The sequence below is a fragment of the Polypterus senegalus genome, chromosome 8 (genome assembly GCF_016835505.1).
Source record: "Polypterus senegalus isolate Bchr_013 chromosome 8, ASM1683550v1, whole genome shotgun sequence".
Taxonomy (NCBI): domain Eukaryota; kingdom Metazoa; phylum Chordata; class Cladistia; order Polypteriformes; family Polypteridae; genus Polypterus; species Polypterus senegalus.
In genome coordinates, this window is record NC_053161.1 from 39,948,509 (window position 1) to 39,967,971 (window position 19,463).

At 36.0% G+C, this 19,463-nt stretch overlaps 1 protein-coding gene across 5 annotated transcripts in view; it reads left to right on the forward strand.

Moving 5' to 3' along the window:
• The window catches only part of nrf1 (nuclear respiratory factor 1), a 112,753-nt gene that overhangs the window by 70,610 nt on the left and 22,680 nt on the right, over positions 1-19,463 (forward strand). For all 5 annotated transcript variants that reach the window (XM_039760991.1, XM_039760988.1, XM_039760992.1 and 2 more), the window contains one exon: positions 7,355-7,512. In XM_039760991.1, coding sequence (XP_039616925.1) covers positions 7,355-7,512 — 158 coding nt within the window. The remainder of the gene's footprint in view (positions 1-7,354; positions 7,513-19,463) is intronic.

Sequence of the window (19,463 nt, forward strand, 5' to 3'; positions counted from 1 at the left end):
ATGTTAATTAATGAAAAAATACAACCAAGTAATCAGCCTACCATTAATAATGTTCCCTAGTGACATCTTCTGATATCAGAATGAAAAGAGAGAAAGAATTGTTTCTGGTATTTCCCTTATGCATACTATATCTATCTACAAGTGCTGTGGCCACTGCTCTTTTTATTATGCATAAATGATCTGGACAAGGATATAATTAGTATACTGACTAAGTTTGCAGGCATACCAAACAGAGTGGAAGAGCACATAATATAGAATCAGCTGAATTGTTGTTACAGAAGGACTCGGACAGTATACAGGCTTGGGCTGATTTGTGACATTGTAAATGTAATTTAAGTAAATGAAATGTATTACATGTAGGATTATGTTTAATTACACAAATTTGAGATGTGAAAGTTGAAAGTACGCCTTCTGAGAAAGACCTAAGAGTTATAGTGGTCTCTTCACTATCTACATCAAGACAGAGTACATATGCAATCAATTAGGCTAAAAGGATGTAAGGTTATACTGTCACAATATGTGGAGTACTGTGTTCAGCTTTGACCTTCGTATTACAACAAAGACATAGCAGCATTATAGAAAATCCAGAGAAGGGTGACTAGGCTGATCCTGAGACTGAGAGATATAATCTATGAGGGGACATCGAAGAAGTTGGATCATTTCAGTTTAAGCAAATACAAATTAAGTGATGATATTATTGAATTTTTTAAATTATGTAGGGCGTTTATACAGTGGATCTCAGCTGTTATTTTAAAATATACTTTTGAACAAGAACAAATGGATATGGTTGGAAACTTGTTAAGAGAAGATTTTGCACAGATGTTAGAAAATTCTTCTTCACACAAAGAAGCATACACATTTAAATAAATTACCAAGTATTGTGGTGGAGAATAGGATCTTGGGAACCTTTTAAATCTCAAAAATTATTTTGGAGCATCTTGGTGAATAGGATGGACTGCCCTGTCCATTTTTATTTATTGCTTTTGTTCCTGTTATTTCTTTGTTTTTTACTTCTAATTTTAGAACCAGGATATGAAAAACTATTTCAGGCATGCATATGTTCTGCTATGTGTCAATAAATAAGACATGTGGTGGCCACCTAATATTCTGGGCGCTTTTTCTTAGCATGTATTGATTCCCATGATATAAGCAGATTATTGTTTGAATACCTTAATATGATCTGTGATCCGATTTATTTTCTAAATAGCAGCAATATGTTCATCTATGATTGTTTTTTTCCCCCCAGCAAGATCCTGCTCAGTATCATTACACTAAATTAGTTTTATGAATATGACCATGAATTCAGTTTAATTTAGTGATTTTCCCATTAATCAGATCTCAGTCCATTTGAACACCTGTGGAATGAGATGAAATTAACTTTGCAGAATAAAGATATACCGTTAGGTAGCATACAACAAGATTACAATAATGCATATTGACCACTCTGGATTTGACACTCAGCATGTTGTTTCTTTGTCTGCATTGCTGTTTACCAGATGCTTTTGGTTTCTACTCACAGGAAAATGTTTGTGTTGATTTTCACTTATAAATTGACATAATGTGAATAAATAATAATCTCTTACCGAAAGCATCCTGTGATGGTTTTTACACCCCATTGAGCACTGACTCCTGTCTTGCACCAAAAGCTGCTGAGGTGGCTACCTTATATTGGAATATACAAGCTCAGAAAAGGAAAAAAAAACTTGCTTGTGATTATATTCTCACGGACATACATTACTTTGATAGTATCTTAGAAGACTCTGCTAGAAGTAACATCATCTTTGGATCCAAAGAAGGGTTAGTACCACAGCCTGTCTCATCAACATCTTGTTGAAAGGCACACTCAATAACTTATTCTACAGGATGTTTGGAGAATGAGGCAAGTAAACCCTAGGAACTTTACAAATAACAGTGACTATGTAGATTTGAACTGGACCTGTAAGGTAGCAGCAGCAACCACTGCTTTGCAATGTATTTATATTTTTATATATTCTATATGTTTTATATATTTTTTTCAAAACCTTCATAGGGTGCAACATAGTTGTGCACCATGTCAAAATATAAAACCTCGGCTGTTACTACCATCTAAAAAGTTAAGTTACAAAAATATTCTGAAAATTGGTATCCATAATTAATCTTATCTTTGAACAGTATGTATTTCAGTAGGTTTAAAATGTTACTATCTGCACGCTACCCTTTTATTTGTATATATTTGTTAATAAATTTCTGTTTTAAGAAAAAAAGAAACACAGTTCTTTAAATAAATCAATATATATGCACACACACAAATGGTCTGAATACACTGGAATGACTAAAAAGGAGGAAAATGTAAAAATAAAAGAAAACTTCTCACATGGAAGTCACAGTCCAAGTGAGGCATTATGCAGGTGTATTTCTATTGGTATAAAGTTGCCCCAGTACCATTTCTTCACACATTTCAGTTGAATTATTCGTTGGCTGAAAGTACTCAATGTTAGTGTGTCAGAGAGAGAGGATGTGCAGCTTGGTTCATAATGGCACTCAGTTTTGTTTTATTTCTGTCCTTTGCTACTAACTCCAGTGGTTGTAGAGTGTGTCTCCCATAACTGAGCCTGCACTTTTAGTTACTTGTTGCTTCAGTGGGGTACTCTTGAAAGCTATGTTATCAGCCCTACACACAAGGTCAGGTTGGAGAGCAGGCACTGGTACAGCGCGTTGCCACACACTACGAAATGGTTTGAGATCCTGATTGGCAACTCCCCAGGCATACACACAACCCGGGATTCCCAGATATTTTTCATTCCTGGGAATAAAACTGCTGTAATTCCCGGGAAACCAGGAACAGCCAAGCTTGCATATATAGCGTGTAAAAGTGTAAAAATCGATCAAGAAATAACAAAGTTATAGTTGAAAATAATTAAGTGGCACGGTTTTTTGGCCCACGGTGTAGTGTTTTGCAGATTAATTTTGTCAACCAGCAGTAGTCGTCAGTCTCCCAGCTCCGACTAAAACTGAGTATAGTGGACTGGGAGGAGTCTGCACTTGGCAGCAGATCACGAATACCGGGACGGGGCAGACTTCATTGACGTCTGTCAGACAACAGCTTTGAACAGCAACTTGAAATTGCAATGTGTCAGTCTGTTGCATCCGCATTATCTGTGCCAAGAAATTTGCCATCACAGAATGATGACAAGAAACTGGATGCATCAGTAAAAGCTGAAATAGCAATGGCAAGCGCGGGTGTTGTTTAGAACAAGTGTATTAGTATCTGATCAGGTAGATCGTGTTGCATTCAAAAAAAAAATTTTTTTTAAACGTTAGTCTATTGTTATATCCTCCCTATGGCATTTGCCACTTGATTGACATACAGGGCGGCCAGTCTGAGATCTCTTTCCTTCTAACACACTGGTCATCCCACATGCACCCATACAATCAGATTGTGATTCAGACTACGAATGCCTTGAATGTAATTACACCGATCTACATGCTGTCAAATAAATGAACCAAACGCCGTAGCGCTGACGTCTGAGGTTCGATTCCCGAGACGGGGTGCAGTGAGTGTGAACGCCTGATGAGCCCAGAATTAGGGCAAAACACGTGTCGCGTACCCTTTACATTATTTGACAGTAAAACTTTGCAACATTCTATGATCTGCTTCTCGCAACTGAAGAGGGCACTGTGGCGGATGTTTGCCGACACAAGCGTTACCTGGTAGGTAACCACCCATACAATCAGATTGTGATTCAGACTACAAATGCCATGAATGTAATTACCCCGATCTACATGCTGTCAAATAAACGAACCACACGCTGTGGCGCAATGTAAAAGGTGAAACACGTTTCGCGTATTCTTTGCATTATTTGACAGTAAAACTATGCAATATATATATAGCATTTTTAATGTACAGTAGGTAGATCATTTCGATCTGGTCATTTTAAAAGTAGCTTGCAAGCCGAAAAAGTGTGGGCACCCCTGAACTACTGTAGATACGTGTACTTATATGACAGCATGAACTGCTTGTAGATAAGGTTAGTCTTTTATTGGTGTCAACATATTGCAGTAATTTTATTAAAAATAAGTGTCGGTCATTCTAAAACCATTCACATGTGAGATGCCCGTGCACTGTGTCATCTCCGGGAGCCCGGTATTCCCGGGAATGACATGCGGGATTCCCAAATTCCCGGCAATGGATTCCCTATACACACGGTCCAGTCCCACCCTCTGGAAATTACCCTCTATCTGCTGAAGCCAGGTGTTACGTGAGCATCCCCTTGGCCTGGTTCAGTCTCTCAGGTCCTCAACAATGAGGATTCTGTGAGCTGGATCACCCTTGGGGAATTGCACCACATGTCATAACTAACGCTTCTCACAATGCAGGTAACGTGCATCATTCAGAACTCTGTGAGCAACCGCTCATTCAACATAAAGTCAAACCAGCGGTACCCAAAGATTCTCCAAAGAGACACAGTACTGAAGGAGTCCAGTGTTCTTCTCGGGTCACAGGATAGCGTCCATGTCTTGCAACCATATAGCAAGACAGGAAGCACCAGGACTCTAAAGACTTGGACCCTTGTCCTTTTGCATAGATATCAGGTATGCCACACACCCCTTTCCAGTGACCTCATGACCCCCGATGCTCTCCCAGTCCATCTTCTGACTTCATAGGATGAATCACCAGGGACATGAATGTCACTGCCATGGTAAGTAAACCTCTCAACAAGGTGGACACTCAGCTGATAGCTGTGCTCAAGAGGCGATTAAAGGCCTGGATGTTGGCTTTCATCCAGGACACTTGCAAGCCCAGACACAGACTGCTCGCTCAGTCTCTCAAAAGCCCCAATCAGAGCCTCCATTGACTCCGCAAAGATCACATTGAATTGTCAGCAAAGTCAAGATCAGTAAATCTTCACCAGCAGATGCCCCACAGCCACTGGACCCCACGACCTTGCCCAACACCCAGTTTATGCAAGCATTAAACAGAGTAGGAGCAAGAACACACCCCTGACAAACCCCAGAATCAACTGGGAAAAACAAAGAGGTTCTGCCTCCACCCTGCACAGCACTGAGTACCAATGTACAGGCTGACCATGATATCCAGTAACCTCGAGGAGATCCTGCAGTGTCTCAGGATGTTCCACAGGGCAGCTTGATCAACTGATTCGATAGTCTTCTAAGAAGAAAGCGCCTGCTTTGCCCTTTCTTATATAATTCCTCTGTGTTATGAGACCAGTCCAACCTGTCATTGATGTGGACTCCCAAGTACTTGTAGGAGTATACCATCTCAACATCCACTCCCTGAATAGTGACTAGACATACTGGCTGTTTTGTAATGGTGAAAGTTAATAACCAGTTCCTTGGTTTTGCTGATGTTAATATGCAGACAATTCTCTTTGCACCAAGAAATAAAGTTTTCCACTTGACTCCTATACTCTGTCTCATCCCCCATATCAATACACTTCGTAAGTGCAAAATCATCTAAGAATATCTGCAAGTGATATGACATGGTGTTATATTTATAGTCTGAGGTGTATAGATGAAAAGAAAAGGAGACAGACTGTTCCTTGTGGTGCTCCAGTGTTACATCATTATCAGAAAAACTGTCCTGTCTCACAAACTGCGATCTGCCGGTCAGTTAGTCCATTATCCAAGACACCATAGGCTAATCCACCTAAATATCTCTGAGCTTACGCCTCAGATATTACAGATATTGCTAGATGGTATTGAAGGCACTGGGGAAATTAAAGAAATCTTAATTTTTATTTCCTTAATTACAGATACTGTTAAAATTGTCATTAAATTAATTACTAGTATACAGCACTATGAGTTAATAACATTCTTTAAAAATAATGCAATACAGTACTTGTTAAAAGCAATTTAAATTTACTTGAAGTGAAAAAGTTATGTATCCAAACTGTGTAATATAATAAATAATATTGCAAGCTTTCAAGAGCTGGAGTTGATGCTAATTATACTGTAATTTTACTGAGTTTTCATCTCAAAAGATACCAAATAAATCATCATTTATTTGTCATCTTAAATAATAGTACAATTTTTAACACTGGTCTAGTAATTTTGGGTTATTTGTTATAATCTGTTATCACTTCCTGCATCATCTAGTTGAAATTTTCTGTTAAAAGAATTAGGTAGAGTTGGGACAGTGCATTAACTCTGCAGTGATAAACCTGTGTTTTATTTGGTTGTGCAGTATACAGATTGCAGCTTGTAGTGATACAAATAAGTTAGGGTGTAATGCAACATTTAGATTAATAAGAATTGTATTAATTCACATATACATAAAATGTGTGACTACACTATAAACACCATTCATTTTTATAAATGTATAACCAGTTAGATGATTAAAGATCCCATTTCAACAGTGTTAGGCACAAAATCAACCCTAATTTTTGCTAAAGCACAGAATATATACAACCTAATGTTTAATTTTTTGTACTTACTAATTTCTATTCATAGTTATTAAGTATACAGTATTAATAAAAAGTAAAAAATATAAAATGAATAGTGCATGATTATGGTCACATGCTTGTAGTAAGAAAGGTTAATTTAAGATACTTAGAAAAAAAAATCTTAAAATAAAGTGTTTGTGCAGTAAAGAACATTAAACAAAATTTACTTGGCTAAAGTTACATATAATTTAAAGCAGTCCAAAATGCACCCTAACAGATTGATTTGTGTCTGTCTATATGTTAAATTACATCTTTGTCCTTTTAGATAAATATTCATGACCTTTTATAGAGTGTGAGTTTATTAATAATAAGCCAGCTACGTAACATAAAGCACACCTATTTAACAGATCATTAGAAGTATTTTTAATATTGAACATATAATCACTCAGGTTTTATAACTGAATATAGGTTCTGTGTATCAGTTTCTGCTAAAATATCTGCATACTAAATTACCAGTTAATTCATTTTATCTTACAAATTACAAAAGAGGTTAATGTTATGTTCCACAAAATTTTCTGCATTTTAGCACCTGAAGCACTTTAGCATTGCAGGAGAAGTTGTTTCTGTTCAAGTATAATTTTTGTCCTAATATGTTTGTGCTAAATAAGTTTTAAATGTTTTCAACTAATAATACCGTACGTATAGTAACCATATTCCACTTTTATTTATCTGTTAAAGTATCTGCTCATTAGCATATTAATTTTCCTTGTTGTTTTGCTTAATATAAGTTTCAGCAGTTAGTTAACATTTGTAAAAACTCAAGATTATAAAATACCTTTTCTTTGAAATATCCTAATGAAATATTTAAGACATGGTATTCTCTGTACCCATGTACTGTATGTAAATGATCACATAATAATTAAGAAAAATAATTGAGATTTTCTGTTTGTTTGTGTTTGTTCCTTTTACAGGTTGAACAAAACTGGGCAACGCTCCAAGGGGGGGAAATGACAATTCAGACAACGCAAGCATCAGAAGCCACTCAGGCCGTGGCTTCATTAGCCGAGGCAGCAGTAGCAGCATCCCAGGAGATGCAGCAGGGAGCAACAGTAACTATGGCACTCAACAGGTACGCAAGAAAGGGAAGTTGGGGTTTCTCATGGGATGACATGTGACTTTAGGATATTTACTAAATGGACAGAAGGCTATTTTGTAAACACAGTCATGTTTTGATCTTGGAGTAAAGATGTTTATTAATTCTTTGAAAAATGGAAAATGGACAAAAGAGATCAACATACTTATACTTCTCTGTTCACAGATTATGTAGGTATTAACCACTCAAAACCCCATTTATACTAAGATCTTCAAAATTAGCATTTTATTAAAATCTATCAAAATATAAAACTAATATTTACACTCAAGTATACAGTTTTTCTTTGTGGAAATATAAATAAAGATATTCTTAATAGTAGAGACCAGTTACCCTTGCTTTACTTTAGCAGTCAAGTTCTTATTTAGGTATTAGTCATTTTTTTTCTATGACAATATTGATTTAGGTTTATGCAGCCTGTTAGTTTTGATTTGAAATTTATATATGTTTCTGTAATATATGTAATGTTAATGATATTCCAATTATGTCTCTGCAATTTTTTATAAAGCTGTTTTTTAATTCCTTTCAAAATTTGATATACATTTTGTAACGTATCAACATTGTTTAAGCTAAAGTAGTTTATCTTCTTCAATACTTTCATATGTAGTAACTCAATCTGCATTTCTGTAATAATTCTAAATTCTCCTTTTAGTAAAGTGAATAATTGATCGGGCCATCGCGAGAGAATTTTTTGTAATCACTTTCTTACTACTCTGTAAATTGTAGCATCCTGTTTATAATTTTAATTGTTTTTTAAAGTCTAACTCCAGAAGGAATGATAATAAGTGATGGAATGGCATGAAGTCTCAAATGCTCTGTCCAGTGCTCAAGTAGGAAGTCTCTGAGTATAATTACGGGTTTGAGTGAAATTATTTATTACTGTTCACATTTAAACAATTGGCCAAATGTTGGTACAGCAGCATGCTACATTTTTACCACTATTGTGTGGCATGCTACTTTACCTACATTTGGCCAGTTGTTTAAATGTAAACAGTAATAAATTAATTCACTTGACCCCATAATTGCATAATCTGTTATAGAGCTCTTTCTGTCTTTATTTTAAAAAGTTTATTTGGTTTCAAGCATATTTTATTTTTCCCCTCTTCCATTCATTACACACAATTAAATACATCTGTTGTTTCAGTTTACCTCTCTCTTCCTTATTTCTTGTTTTCTTGCAAGAAATTTTTAGTAAGAACTGTAAATCCCCATGAAAATTAACAAAATATATGAAATAATTCCTTCAATAGTTAATGCTTTTGATTCTTGCTCTTTACACTTCATAGTGTATTTGTCCCATATAGCATCAAACTGTGTGTAAATTTGTAATTGTATTTCATATATTACTTTTATGTATGTTTATAAATTGAAGCTAAATATAGAATGTGAATGTGAAAATAGGGCAACAAATACAGTGTGTATGTGTGTATATATATATATATATATATATATATATATATATATATATATATATATACTGTACAGTATATGTATTTGTTGCCCTATTTTGACATTCACATTCTATATTTAGCTTCAATTTATAAACATATATAAAAGTAATATATGAAGTACAATTACAAATTGGATTGCTGCTGTCATAATCGGTTTGAGTTTCATGGTTTGTTTCAATTACGACAGTATTTGCAGAACTTGTGTTAAAGTGACATTCGGCATCTGTCAAGCGTTGTAAGCATACAACCGGTTTCATTGATAACTTCACATCCAGCTTTTGAGAGTTTAAACATTCATAAACATCAAAGTGTCCACTACTGAAATCGTCACCTGTGAATCTAAGATGTTTAAGAGGCATTGGCGGTTGTCGAAAGGTGTAAAATATTTGGCCATTTCGGCACACTTGAAAGTGACAACCAAACAATTCACCGGCAGCCATCAACTCGCATGCAGAACCATAGGTGAAGGGCTTAAGCATTTCACTCTTATAGTGCTCTTGTGTTGTATAATTATCTCCTGTACCATCATCAGTCCACACCTTGAACCTGTCCCAGTCATTCAATAAATAAGACACAATGTTCCTTTGGATATCAAGAGTGAGCATGATATGGCCGTGCAGTATGTAACAAAGAGAATGGAAAAGGCAGGTGCCATCTCCGGGCATGGAAACCACTCGGTAAGTGACAGTTCTTTGATCGATGGTGATCACCTCGATAGACATGTTAAAGGAGGTACGGTTCGAATGATAAAGGAAATGGGTATGTGAACAATGTAAAGTAAGTTTAAAATACCTACACAATAACTATAATCGTAATAAACGAACAATAAAACAGCAGAGAAGCCATGGATTAAATAAAAAGGCTGTAGTTATCAGCAGGGAGATGTGAATCCCGTGACGAAGCAAGGAAGGTAATGTAGAGACTGGAGCGACAGACGGCCTTATATAAGGCAGGTAGCCAACAACGTGGGAGGCGTTGGGATGGGGGAACCAACGCTGCCTCACACGGTGACCGAGCTGCAGGCTATGGACGTATATATGTACGTAAGTAGGATTCAGTTAGCATTGGGAACCCGAGTACCAAATTTCTTAAAGATGGGCCCATAAGTAACAAAAGTTGGAAAGTTCAATATGGTGGCCGACAGTGGCGTCATACCACCAAAATAAGTATGTACATTGGTTTCGGTTAGCGCAGGGAAGCTGCCTACCAAATTTCATGAAGATGGGGCCATAAATAAGAAAGTTCAACATGGCGAACGATGTGAACCGTTATGACTGTTACACGTAGAATTTCTAAATGAAACCTGCATAACTTTTGTAAGTAAGCTGTAAGGAATGAGCCTGCCAAATTTCAGCCTTCTACCTACACGAGAAGTTGGAGAATTAGTGACGCTGGAAAGTTCGATATGGCGGCCGACAGTGGCGTCATACCACAGAAATAAGTACGTAAATCAGTTTCGGTTAGTGCAGGGAAGCAGCCTACCAAATTTCGTGAAGATGGGGTCAGCATTCTACCTACACAGGAAGTTGGAGAATTAGTGACACTGGAAAGTTTAATATGGTGGCCGACAGTGGCGTCATGCCACCGAAATAAGTACGTACATTGGTTTCGGTTAGCGCAGGGAAGCCGCCTACCAAATTTCATGAAGATGGGGCCATAAATAAGAAAGTTCAACATGGCGGACGTTGTCGACCGTTACGTGTAGAATTTCAAAATGAAACCTGCTTAACTTTTGTAAGTAAGCTGTAAGGAATAAGCCTGCCAAATTCTTCCTTCTACCTACACGGGAAGTTGGAGAATTAGTGATGAGTGAGTGAGTGAGTCAGTGAGGGCTTTGCCTTTTATTAGTGTGTATATATATATATATATATATATATATATATATATATATATAGTATATATATACAATATATATCTTGTAAGAAAAGGCGCTATATTGCGCTCGACCCTACACAGATTCACACGGGAGGCACGGGTAAGATAAAACATATTTATTTTTCTTCAGCAGGAGGGCACGTCTTCCCCGTAATCCCTCCAGCCACAACATAGTCCCAAGCACAGTACAAAAAGCACTCAAAGTAATAAAGCACTTTCTCTTCCTCCACCACTCCTTCCTGGCAACCTCGTCCTCTCCCTCTCGATTCTGGCTTCTAAGTGGAGGTCACTGGCTCCCTTTATTGGGTATCCGGAAGTGCTCCAGGTACTTGATTGTCAACATCCGGCTGCACTTCCGGGTGTGGCGAGGCCAATACCCAAAAGGAGCCAGCAGCTCCTGCTGCGACATCCCCTGGCGGCACCTGCGGAACCCAACAGGGCTGTGCAGAACTCCAACCCCCATGAAAGCCCTGATGGAGTCTGAGGCATCGCTGCAAGCCAGGGAGGCTGCCATCTAGCGTCCAGGGTGCGTTTTCCACCCTTGTCCCCCGGTATATATATATATAACACACACACACACACTAGGGGGTTTGGATGGTTGACTGGATGTACAATTTAAAGAGATTGTTATTTTAGTGAATGAGTTATTCCCCCAGGGCTGCTTGTGCCGCACTGCATGATTTGCATGTTGCGCTGTGCGTCGATCATTTAACAGCCTGTACAGCAGCTGCTGCTACTTGTGACGTGCTGCGTGATCTGCATGCCGCGCTGCGAGACTATCGTTTAAAAGCCTGTACAGCAGCTTCTGCTGCTTGTGAAGTGCTGCGCGATCTGTACGTCGCGCTACGTGTCGTTAATTTAAATGCCTGTATGGCAGCTGTCCTTTAAGCCAGCTGCTGCTTTAAAGCCTTACAATACCTACATACTTCTGACATATCACCTACTGTATGTCCATATATTCGATCTCTTTTTGCTGTTCCGTTATTTCACCGAGTAATAATTTCCATTTGTTTGTGCTATTGAGATCTTTATTATCTTTTTTTTTTTTGATAGTTTCAAATTTTCCTACTTTCATTTCTTTACCTTGCTCTGCATGTGTATCATACCATTTTTTTTTTTAGCCTTTCGATTTCCACCGCTTTCATATTCTGTAACCTGCTCTATATGTGTATCGCGGCAACATTTTTGAAAGTCATTATGAAGTCTTTTATTTCTGACCCGGATTTGACCTACGAGCTTTTTCAGTTCCTCTTGGTCCGGGCTGATTATTACTTTCCTTATTTTCTGAATTTGCACGTAGATTATTATTGTTCTCTTGTGTTCTCTTGTGCATCCTTTTTTGCCTCCTTTTCTCTCCAGTGCTTTTGTGTTTTTTTTCGACGCGCTGCTCTTTCTTCTTCGCTTAGTCGTTTATGTGCCATATAGAACGTATAACATTTTTAGGAGCTGGGAGCACATGAAGTGCGTCTCCCAAAAGAATTCCAACAACTGTGAGGTTAGATGTCCGTGAACTTGTTTTAAATTGTTTGTAAGTTGGGCGTGACATGCATTTCTAAGGTTGTAATGTCTAGTCTTGCGTGATGTCAAATATGTGTGTGTGTATATATATATATATATATATAATATATATATATATATAATATATTTTATATATTTTATATATATATATATATATAATATATAATATATATGTATATATATGTATGTGTGTGTGTATGTATATAATACCTCTAACGCAACATGAAACATAATTTTCTTTCAATTTATTACATTTTACTATATTTTACCATGGTTAATTACTCGCTATAATATAAAATAGTTAGCTCTGTTATGCATATGTAACAATTCCCATAAAAATAATCTGTTTAAATTGTAAATCCGCTTCCCCAAATGCGAGCGGCAGATCCACAAAGTTGATATATATATATATATATATATATATATATATATATATATATATATATATATATATATATATATATATATATATATATAATGTATACTGTATGTATGTGTATATATGTTAGTAAGATGGGTAAGCAACATTTACAGGGGTGTATTAATTATTAACATAGTATAACATTCTCAGACTCGTTTGTTTTAGGATCTCATGGGGCAAGAGCTTTTCTTGGTAGCAGTAGGTGCAAGGCAAGAAGCATCCTCAGATAGGACAGCAGTTCATTGCAGGGCCCACTAGCACACTTCCACACACCCACAGTGAATTGCCAGTTAACCTAACATGAACATCTTTTGGGGATGTTGGTGGAAAACCAAAGTTCCCATAGATAGATTATCCTTGGTCATGGAAGAGGGAAAATTTGAAGTGAAGGGATGCTGATGTAAAAAAATGGTAGGGTATGGGAGGCTAATGTTTTGGAAACATGTATGTACAGGTTAATTGGGGACTGTTTAAAGATGAATTTGGTGTTGGTAGTTGTAGAATAGTAGTATTGAGATATGCAAAAACAAAGTCCTAGTGACAATATAAAAACAGTAATGTTGAAGGTACTAATCTCGGGAGTAAAAGCTTCATTTTGAAACACTAATAACTTAAAAGTACTTATTCAGTACTGGAAGTACTAAAATAGCACAGCATAGTGTATCCAAAAATCCTTTAATGAGTTTGCTAAAAGGGATGCAAAAATAATGATTGATTTCACTGTAATTACCCAAATATAAACTTAATATTTTACTTTACATAGTGTGTGGTAAAACACATTAGGTGTCCATGTTTGGTGCATTACTATTTGTAATAACAACAGAGCAACTCAGGACCTGTGTGTGTGTGTTTATGCCTGTTGCTGCAAAGACATGCAACCATGAAATGTATAAATAGGAAATTGGCTGATTGCAAGTTCACAAGCAAATGGGATTAGCTTGCTGGGTTCCCTCATCCATATACTGTGGGTTGTTAGGCCAAGGACTTGCACATACAGACTTTAAAGTAGTCTTAGTAGGATAGAGAAGGAAGATTGAAAACAGAAAAAGAAATAAAATAGAAAAAATCAAGGAAGAGTGAACATTGAAAATTGAAAACAGAAAAAGAAATAAAGTAGAGAAAAAAGGAAGAGTGAACATTGAAAAGGGGAGAGAGAGTAGAATCAGGTGCTGGACCCAGTGCGGTTGACAGGAAGCAAGACAATCACAAGAAGGCATGGAGGAATTGCACCTCGCTTTATTTATTTGGACACTGCTGATTGTTTTTGTTTTTTTTTTTATAAAATGCATTGAACTGTTTCATGTTTTTTCTTGTTTATGTGTCCTCATTGCACTAGTCATGACTGTCAATGTCCTGGGAACAAGGTAATGCCAAGGTTGCAGGCATCCTGGGGCATCATATAGGGGTGTAGTAGAATCACCATGCAAAGAGTATTTTACCAAATATTTTGTATATAAAATTAGTTGGATATTTTAAGTGGATCTTGGAGAATTTTTGTTACATTTTTGAGGGTACTTCATGTGCCATATGTGTAATGTTTTTCAAAATCCAGTTCCATTTTTGTAGTAAAAGCTATTGTACTGTATAACAGAAACATTACAAAATACCAAGTAATTTAAAGTAAAAGACCAGAGCAGGACAGATTAATCTCCAAGTATATACCTTATAATTGTTGCTACTATATTTTGGGTTATGTAGGGATACAGTTTGGGGTGAGCAGCTGTTAGGTCCCCTACTGGAAGCTAAGTAAGTTTGCTTCTGACATACTGTATCTTTTCAGCCAAGATATAGTTTATAAATTAAATGGTCAATTGCTTCATTCTGCTTTGTACAAAGTCACCTGAAAAAGATGGTATAGCCTTTTTCAACAAAAAATAAGTCAACATATACAGATTTTTTGATAACATGGCTTTTCTGTTAATGGCCTATGGGAGTGCTATGGGAACAATAGTAAAGTTAAATAAATTTCCATGCTATTTACAGTCAATTTTCAACAATCTTCCCTATTTTACAGTGTATGAGTGTGTGTGCGAATGTGTATAAATAATTTGTAATGTGTGGCTTTGGAAGATGAATGATGTGTGTGTTTATAATATGTGTAGTGAATATGCATCTCCACAGGATGTTTGTATATAGGGTTAATAACCAACGGATTGATGCAACAGGTGTTTAGAGTTTTGCTCAGCACATTTTCCACCACAAGACTCTCATAGTCCCAACACATTCTTAGTGCTGTAAATACTCCCATTGATTGCACCACTGGAATGGTTTCTCCCGAGAGCTTGTTATCAACACAAAACACAGCTGGGTTTTTCAGCTGTTTTCTTCTCAAGGTGTAAGGTGGGGTATCTGATGTTTAATAAATAATAGCAGGAGCTATATGTTATGTATACAGTGTTTTTAATTGTTTATTTCCTTTTTATAGTGAAGTAAATTAAATACAACGCCTAGGACTGAAATGGTATTTACTTAGATGTGTTCATTTTTTTTTTAAAGATTGTGTTCTATATTCAGCAATATTAATTAATACTCAAAGTTAAATCACTATGTTAACTATGTTAAAGTTAAATTCCCTTTTTTTGTTCCTGATCATTCCTCCTGCATTCTTGGTCTACACAGTTTTCTCTTTCAGTTTTTCTCGTAGTATATTCGCTGGAAAATTAATATTAATATTTTCATGTCAGTTTTATAAATAGCTCACATTTAGAAAACTTGTCTAATCAGTCACCATACTTAGAAAAACAGACCTGAAATATTTGCCATTAATAGAAAGGGCAGTGATATATTGTATTCAGAGGAACTTAACAAAATAACAATTTGAATTTAAATCATTTTTAAAGATTATCTGTTAAAGTTCATCATAAAAATCACACTTTGAATATTTATGGTCTAACATATTAACAGCAGTAAAAATTCAGATTTCATTATAAAAATTCTATATTTAATTTGAATACCAATATCTCTCATAGCGCCTGTGGAAAAAGTCAAGTGACTTTGTTTATTACAGCGTACCAGTGACACAAAATCATGTTCCCCAGAACCATTAATTCAACGTATACATAAACACGTTTGGCCACATTATTCAGTAATCGGTCCATTATAGTTGGCAGTTCCTTAGCACTCAGGGACACTTTAAAGACGCTCATCACTAGTTATCATCTTTGCTTATGTGGAGTTTGCAGATTCTCCCTGTATATGTGCTTCTTTTTACACTTCACAGTGATTTAGATATTAATTTTATTGATAACTTTAAATTTGTCTAAAATGTGTTAGTATGGTCTGCAGTTCTTTCTTCAGATTGATTTCTTCCTTGGAAAAAGTATATATGAAGAAGGCTGTATCTGTGCATTAGTAAAAATGTTTGCAATTCCCTATCTCACTGTAATGAATTAATTAGATATAAAATAACCGATAACCGTGTAATAGGAGACATACCAAAAGGTATGCAGTTTAGACTAATGTCTGCCAATGAAAAAGAGCTCTGAAATAACAGAAAACAGAGTGGTGGCCTGAGAGGAGTTATGCGAAGAGATACATACCCCCATGTTCCTAGTTCATGAGTTTTCAAAAAAGAAAATTAGAGTAGACATGGGTTTCAAGGGAGAGTTAATCCTTCTAATGGCAGAAGGCACCCTGGAGGCAGATACCACAATGTAAATGGATCTGAGAGAATTGTTCTAGAAAAGGAAAGAAAGCATTGCTGCTACCAGTTTGTTTGGTGTAACAAGGTGACTATGCAACCAGTTACAGAAGCTGATGGAACAAAATAGCTGTCTCTTAAAATGTATAATGTCTCAGGTGGGATGCAATAATTTTATAACACCATCCATCTCTGCTTCCAGGACTGATAACCAATTGACCTAGAGATCTCCCTGAAGTTGCCCCTTCTGATTGACCGTAAAGGTCCAGTAGCATATCAAGCCAGAACTTTACCAATATGCCTTTCCTCCACATTCACCTGTAATGATAAAGAGAGATTAGCTTTTAAATAACAACAGAAAATTAGGTAAAATACAGTAGTTGTGCTATAATTTACGTTACCGAAAGTGCACAATTAAAAAATAGTCCATTGTTTAGCCAAGCCAAATGATACTCATAGGCTTTACTTTTTTGATATTTCCTTTGCTTGTATCATCTCATGACGCTATGATTCTTTCCTTCGGTACTTATTTGTAAAGCCTGATGGTGCAATTTATTTTGAGTGTTCCTGCTATTTTGTTTGCTGTCAGTAATTAAAATTTCTGTTTTTCAGGGGCGGGAGCAGAAACAAGCAATAAGCACATGCTCTCAACCTTTCCTGATTAAGTTTATAGAAATTATTACTGATCCATTCAAGGATGTTGGTATGACTCTGGGCTTAAAGGCTTAGAGTCATCTAGTGCAGTCAACAAATAAATCTGTGTACTGTCTGCATCAGTGTGATAAGTAACTATGTTTTGAAATGATCATGTCTAATCATGTCTCTGCATATAGGCAGAGAATAATAACTGACCCAAAGCATATCCCTTCAGCCAAACATGCAGTACATAATATCATAGATCTCAGATATATAATCACTAGATTTGACAAAGAATTTCCTTCCTGTGATATGAATGAAACCAACTTGATACAATGCCAAAAAGTCCAACCCACATAAGGCAGTCAATAAGAATGCTGTAATCAATCGTAACAAATGCTTCACTCAGGTCTAATAGAACAAGAACTGACAGATCCTTTGATTCAGCATTAAGACATAAATCATTGACTACTTAAACCAATGTACAGTAGTTTCTGTAGTCTTCTGTACTATGATTTGGTCTGAAACCTGACTGAAAGTTATCCAGAGTAAACTTTTGTATTCAAGTATTCATTTAATTGTTGAAAAAAACTTTTTGTATAATTTTACTTAAAAAGGATGGAAAGATTAAGATATTTTTTTAAGTAGTGACTTAGCTGCGATAGTTTTTTTTTAGAATTTTACTTAAAAAGGGCAGGTTAGAGAAAGGTCTGAAATTGTCTAAGACAGAAACATTGATATTATTTTTCATAAGTGGTGGCTTAGCAGCAGTTTTTAGAGAGTCTGTCCTATGAACGATTAATTATATCAAATACACTGTCAATTAACAAATCAAAAATATCTTTAAAAAAGTCTGTAGGGATGTTATTAAGGACACGTGGATGGGTGTAGTAATTATTTTATAAAGATCAGACTTATTTTAGTCAAAGAGTTTAAACTGTGTCCACTATGCTGAATTTCAACTAAATCTGTGGCTGAGGTTTGTGGCATACTATACCTTATATACTTTCTCTGAAAAGATTGCTGCAAGAGAGTCACATTTAGCCACTGATTGTTTAAGTTTACATTCAATAGACTGAGCTGGGTGCAAAACACAGTCACTGGCTGTACATAAGATTTTTGGATTTCCTGCACTATAACAATTATTATTATTATAATTGTTACTATTATTATTATGTATTTATTATTGTTATTTTGGAGAACTGGCACCTTAAGTTTTTTAGGAGGTACAATGTCTGCCACAAGTTTCAGTTTTCATTGAAAATGTCAACATTAGTGTTTATGTTGCGATCTGTATTAGAGTAGCTACATACTACAATAGGATTGACTATTGTGTCATCAAAAATCTTTTAAAAATCAGCTTTTTTGTCCTGGCACTGATACACTAAAGAAAAAACAGCATTGATCAGATATTCCAATATCCACTATCTGAGTCACATCAATTATAAGCCCCGTGAGATGAGCAGATCTAATGTGTGCCCCTCAACTGGGTGATATGTTGAGTATGATCAAAAACTTTTAAAAGATCCATAAATTCTGTAGCTTTCGAATGATGGTGATTATCTACATGAAAGTTGAAGTCATCTACTCTAAGGAAATTGTCATTACTGGTTATTATAATGGATGATAAATCATAAATGAGGCAATGTATTTTGGTGATCAGTATATAGTTAGAAAAAGGGTCTGTGATACTCCTATAACAGTGACAAAATACATAAAAGGTGAAAAACTGACAAGACTGGCATCCTAATAATTTACTTTGCTTGAGAAAACATTTGCTAAGCCATGGCTTTTCTTTCCTGACTGAGTAAAATTAAAGCTCATTGGTGCTGCCTCTATAAATAATACAGATCCATCACTACTGTGCCACGTTTCAGAAAGAATTCAAAAGTCTATTTTTCTCTCAGTATTAAGATCATTTATATAAAACATTTGACTAGTTAATGCTCTTAATATTAAATAATGCCATGTTAATTAAGGGTCTCATACTAGAGTTTCTGCACAGCTGCCTCTTTCTAACTAGAGATATTAATTACATGTTAAGTACAACAACCAGGTAATGGCTATTATTTTGAATAATGAAAGGTAGTCAGGAGTATTGTATTACATTTGTAATGCTGGTGGACAGGACCCTAGCTTTGAATCTACAAGGGTTCAACCCATCCCTTTTGTAGAAACATAGTTTCTCCCAAAAGAGATCCCAGTTGTCAATAAAACCAATGTCATCATGTCCCTTGCAGAAGGATAGCAGCCAGTTTTTCAGGGACACAAGTCAGTTGTAACCCTTGTCAGGATGTTCTGATCATTGGTCGAGGTCCGAAGATGAAGACTTTAGCATGTGGGGGTGCGTTCCTTGAAGGCAAGTAAAATAAAAAGATTGAGCACAAGC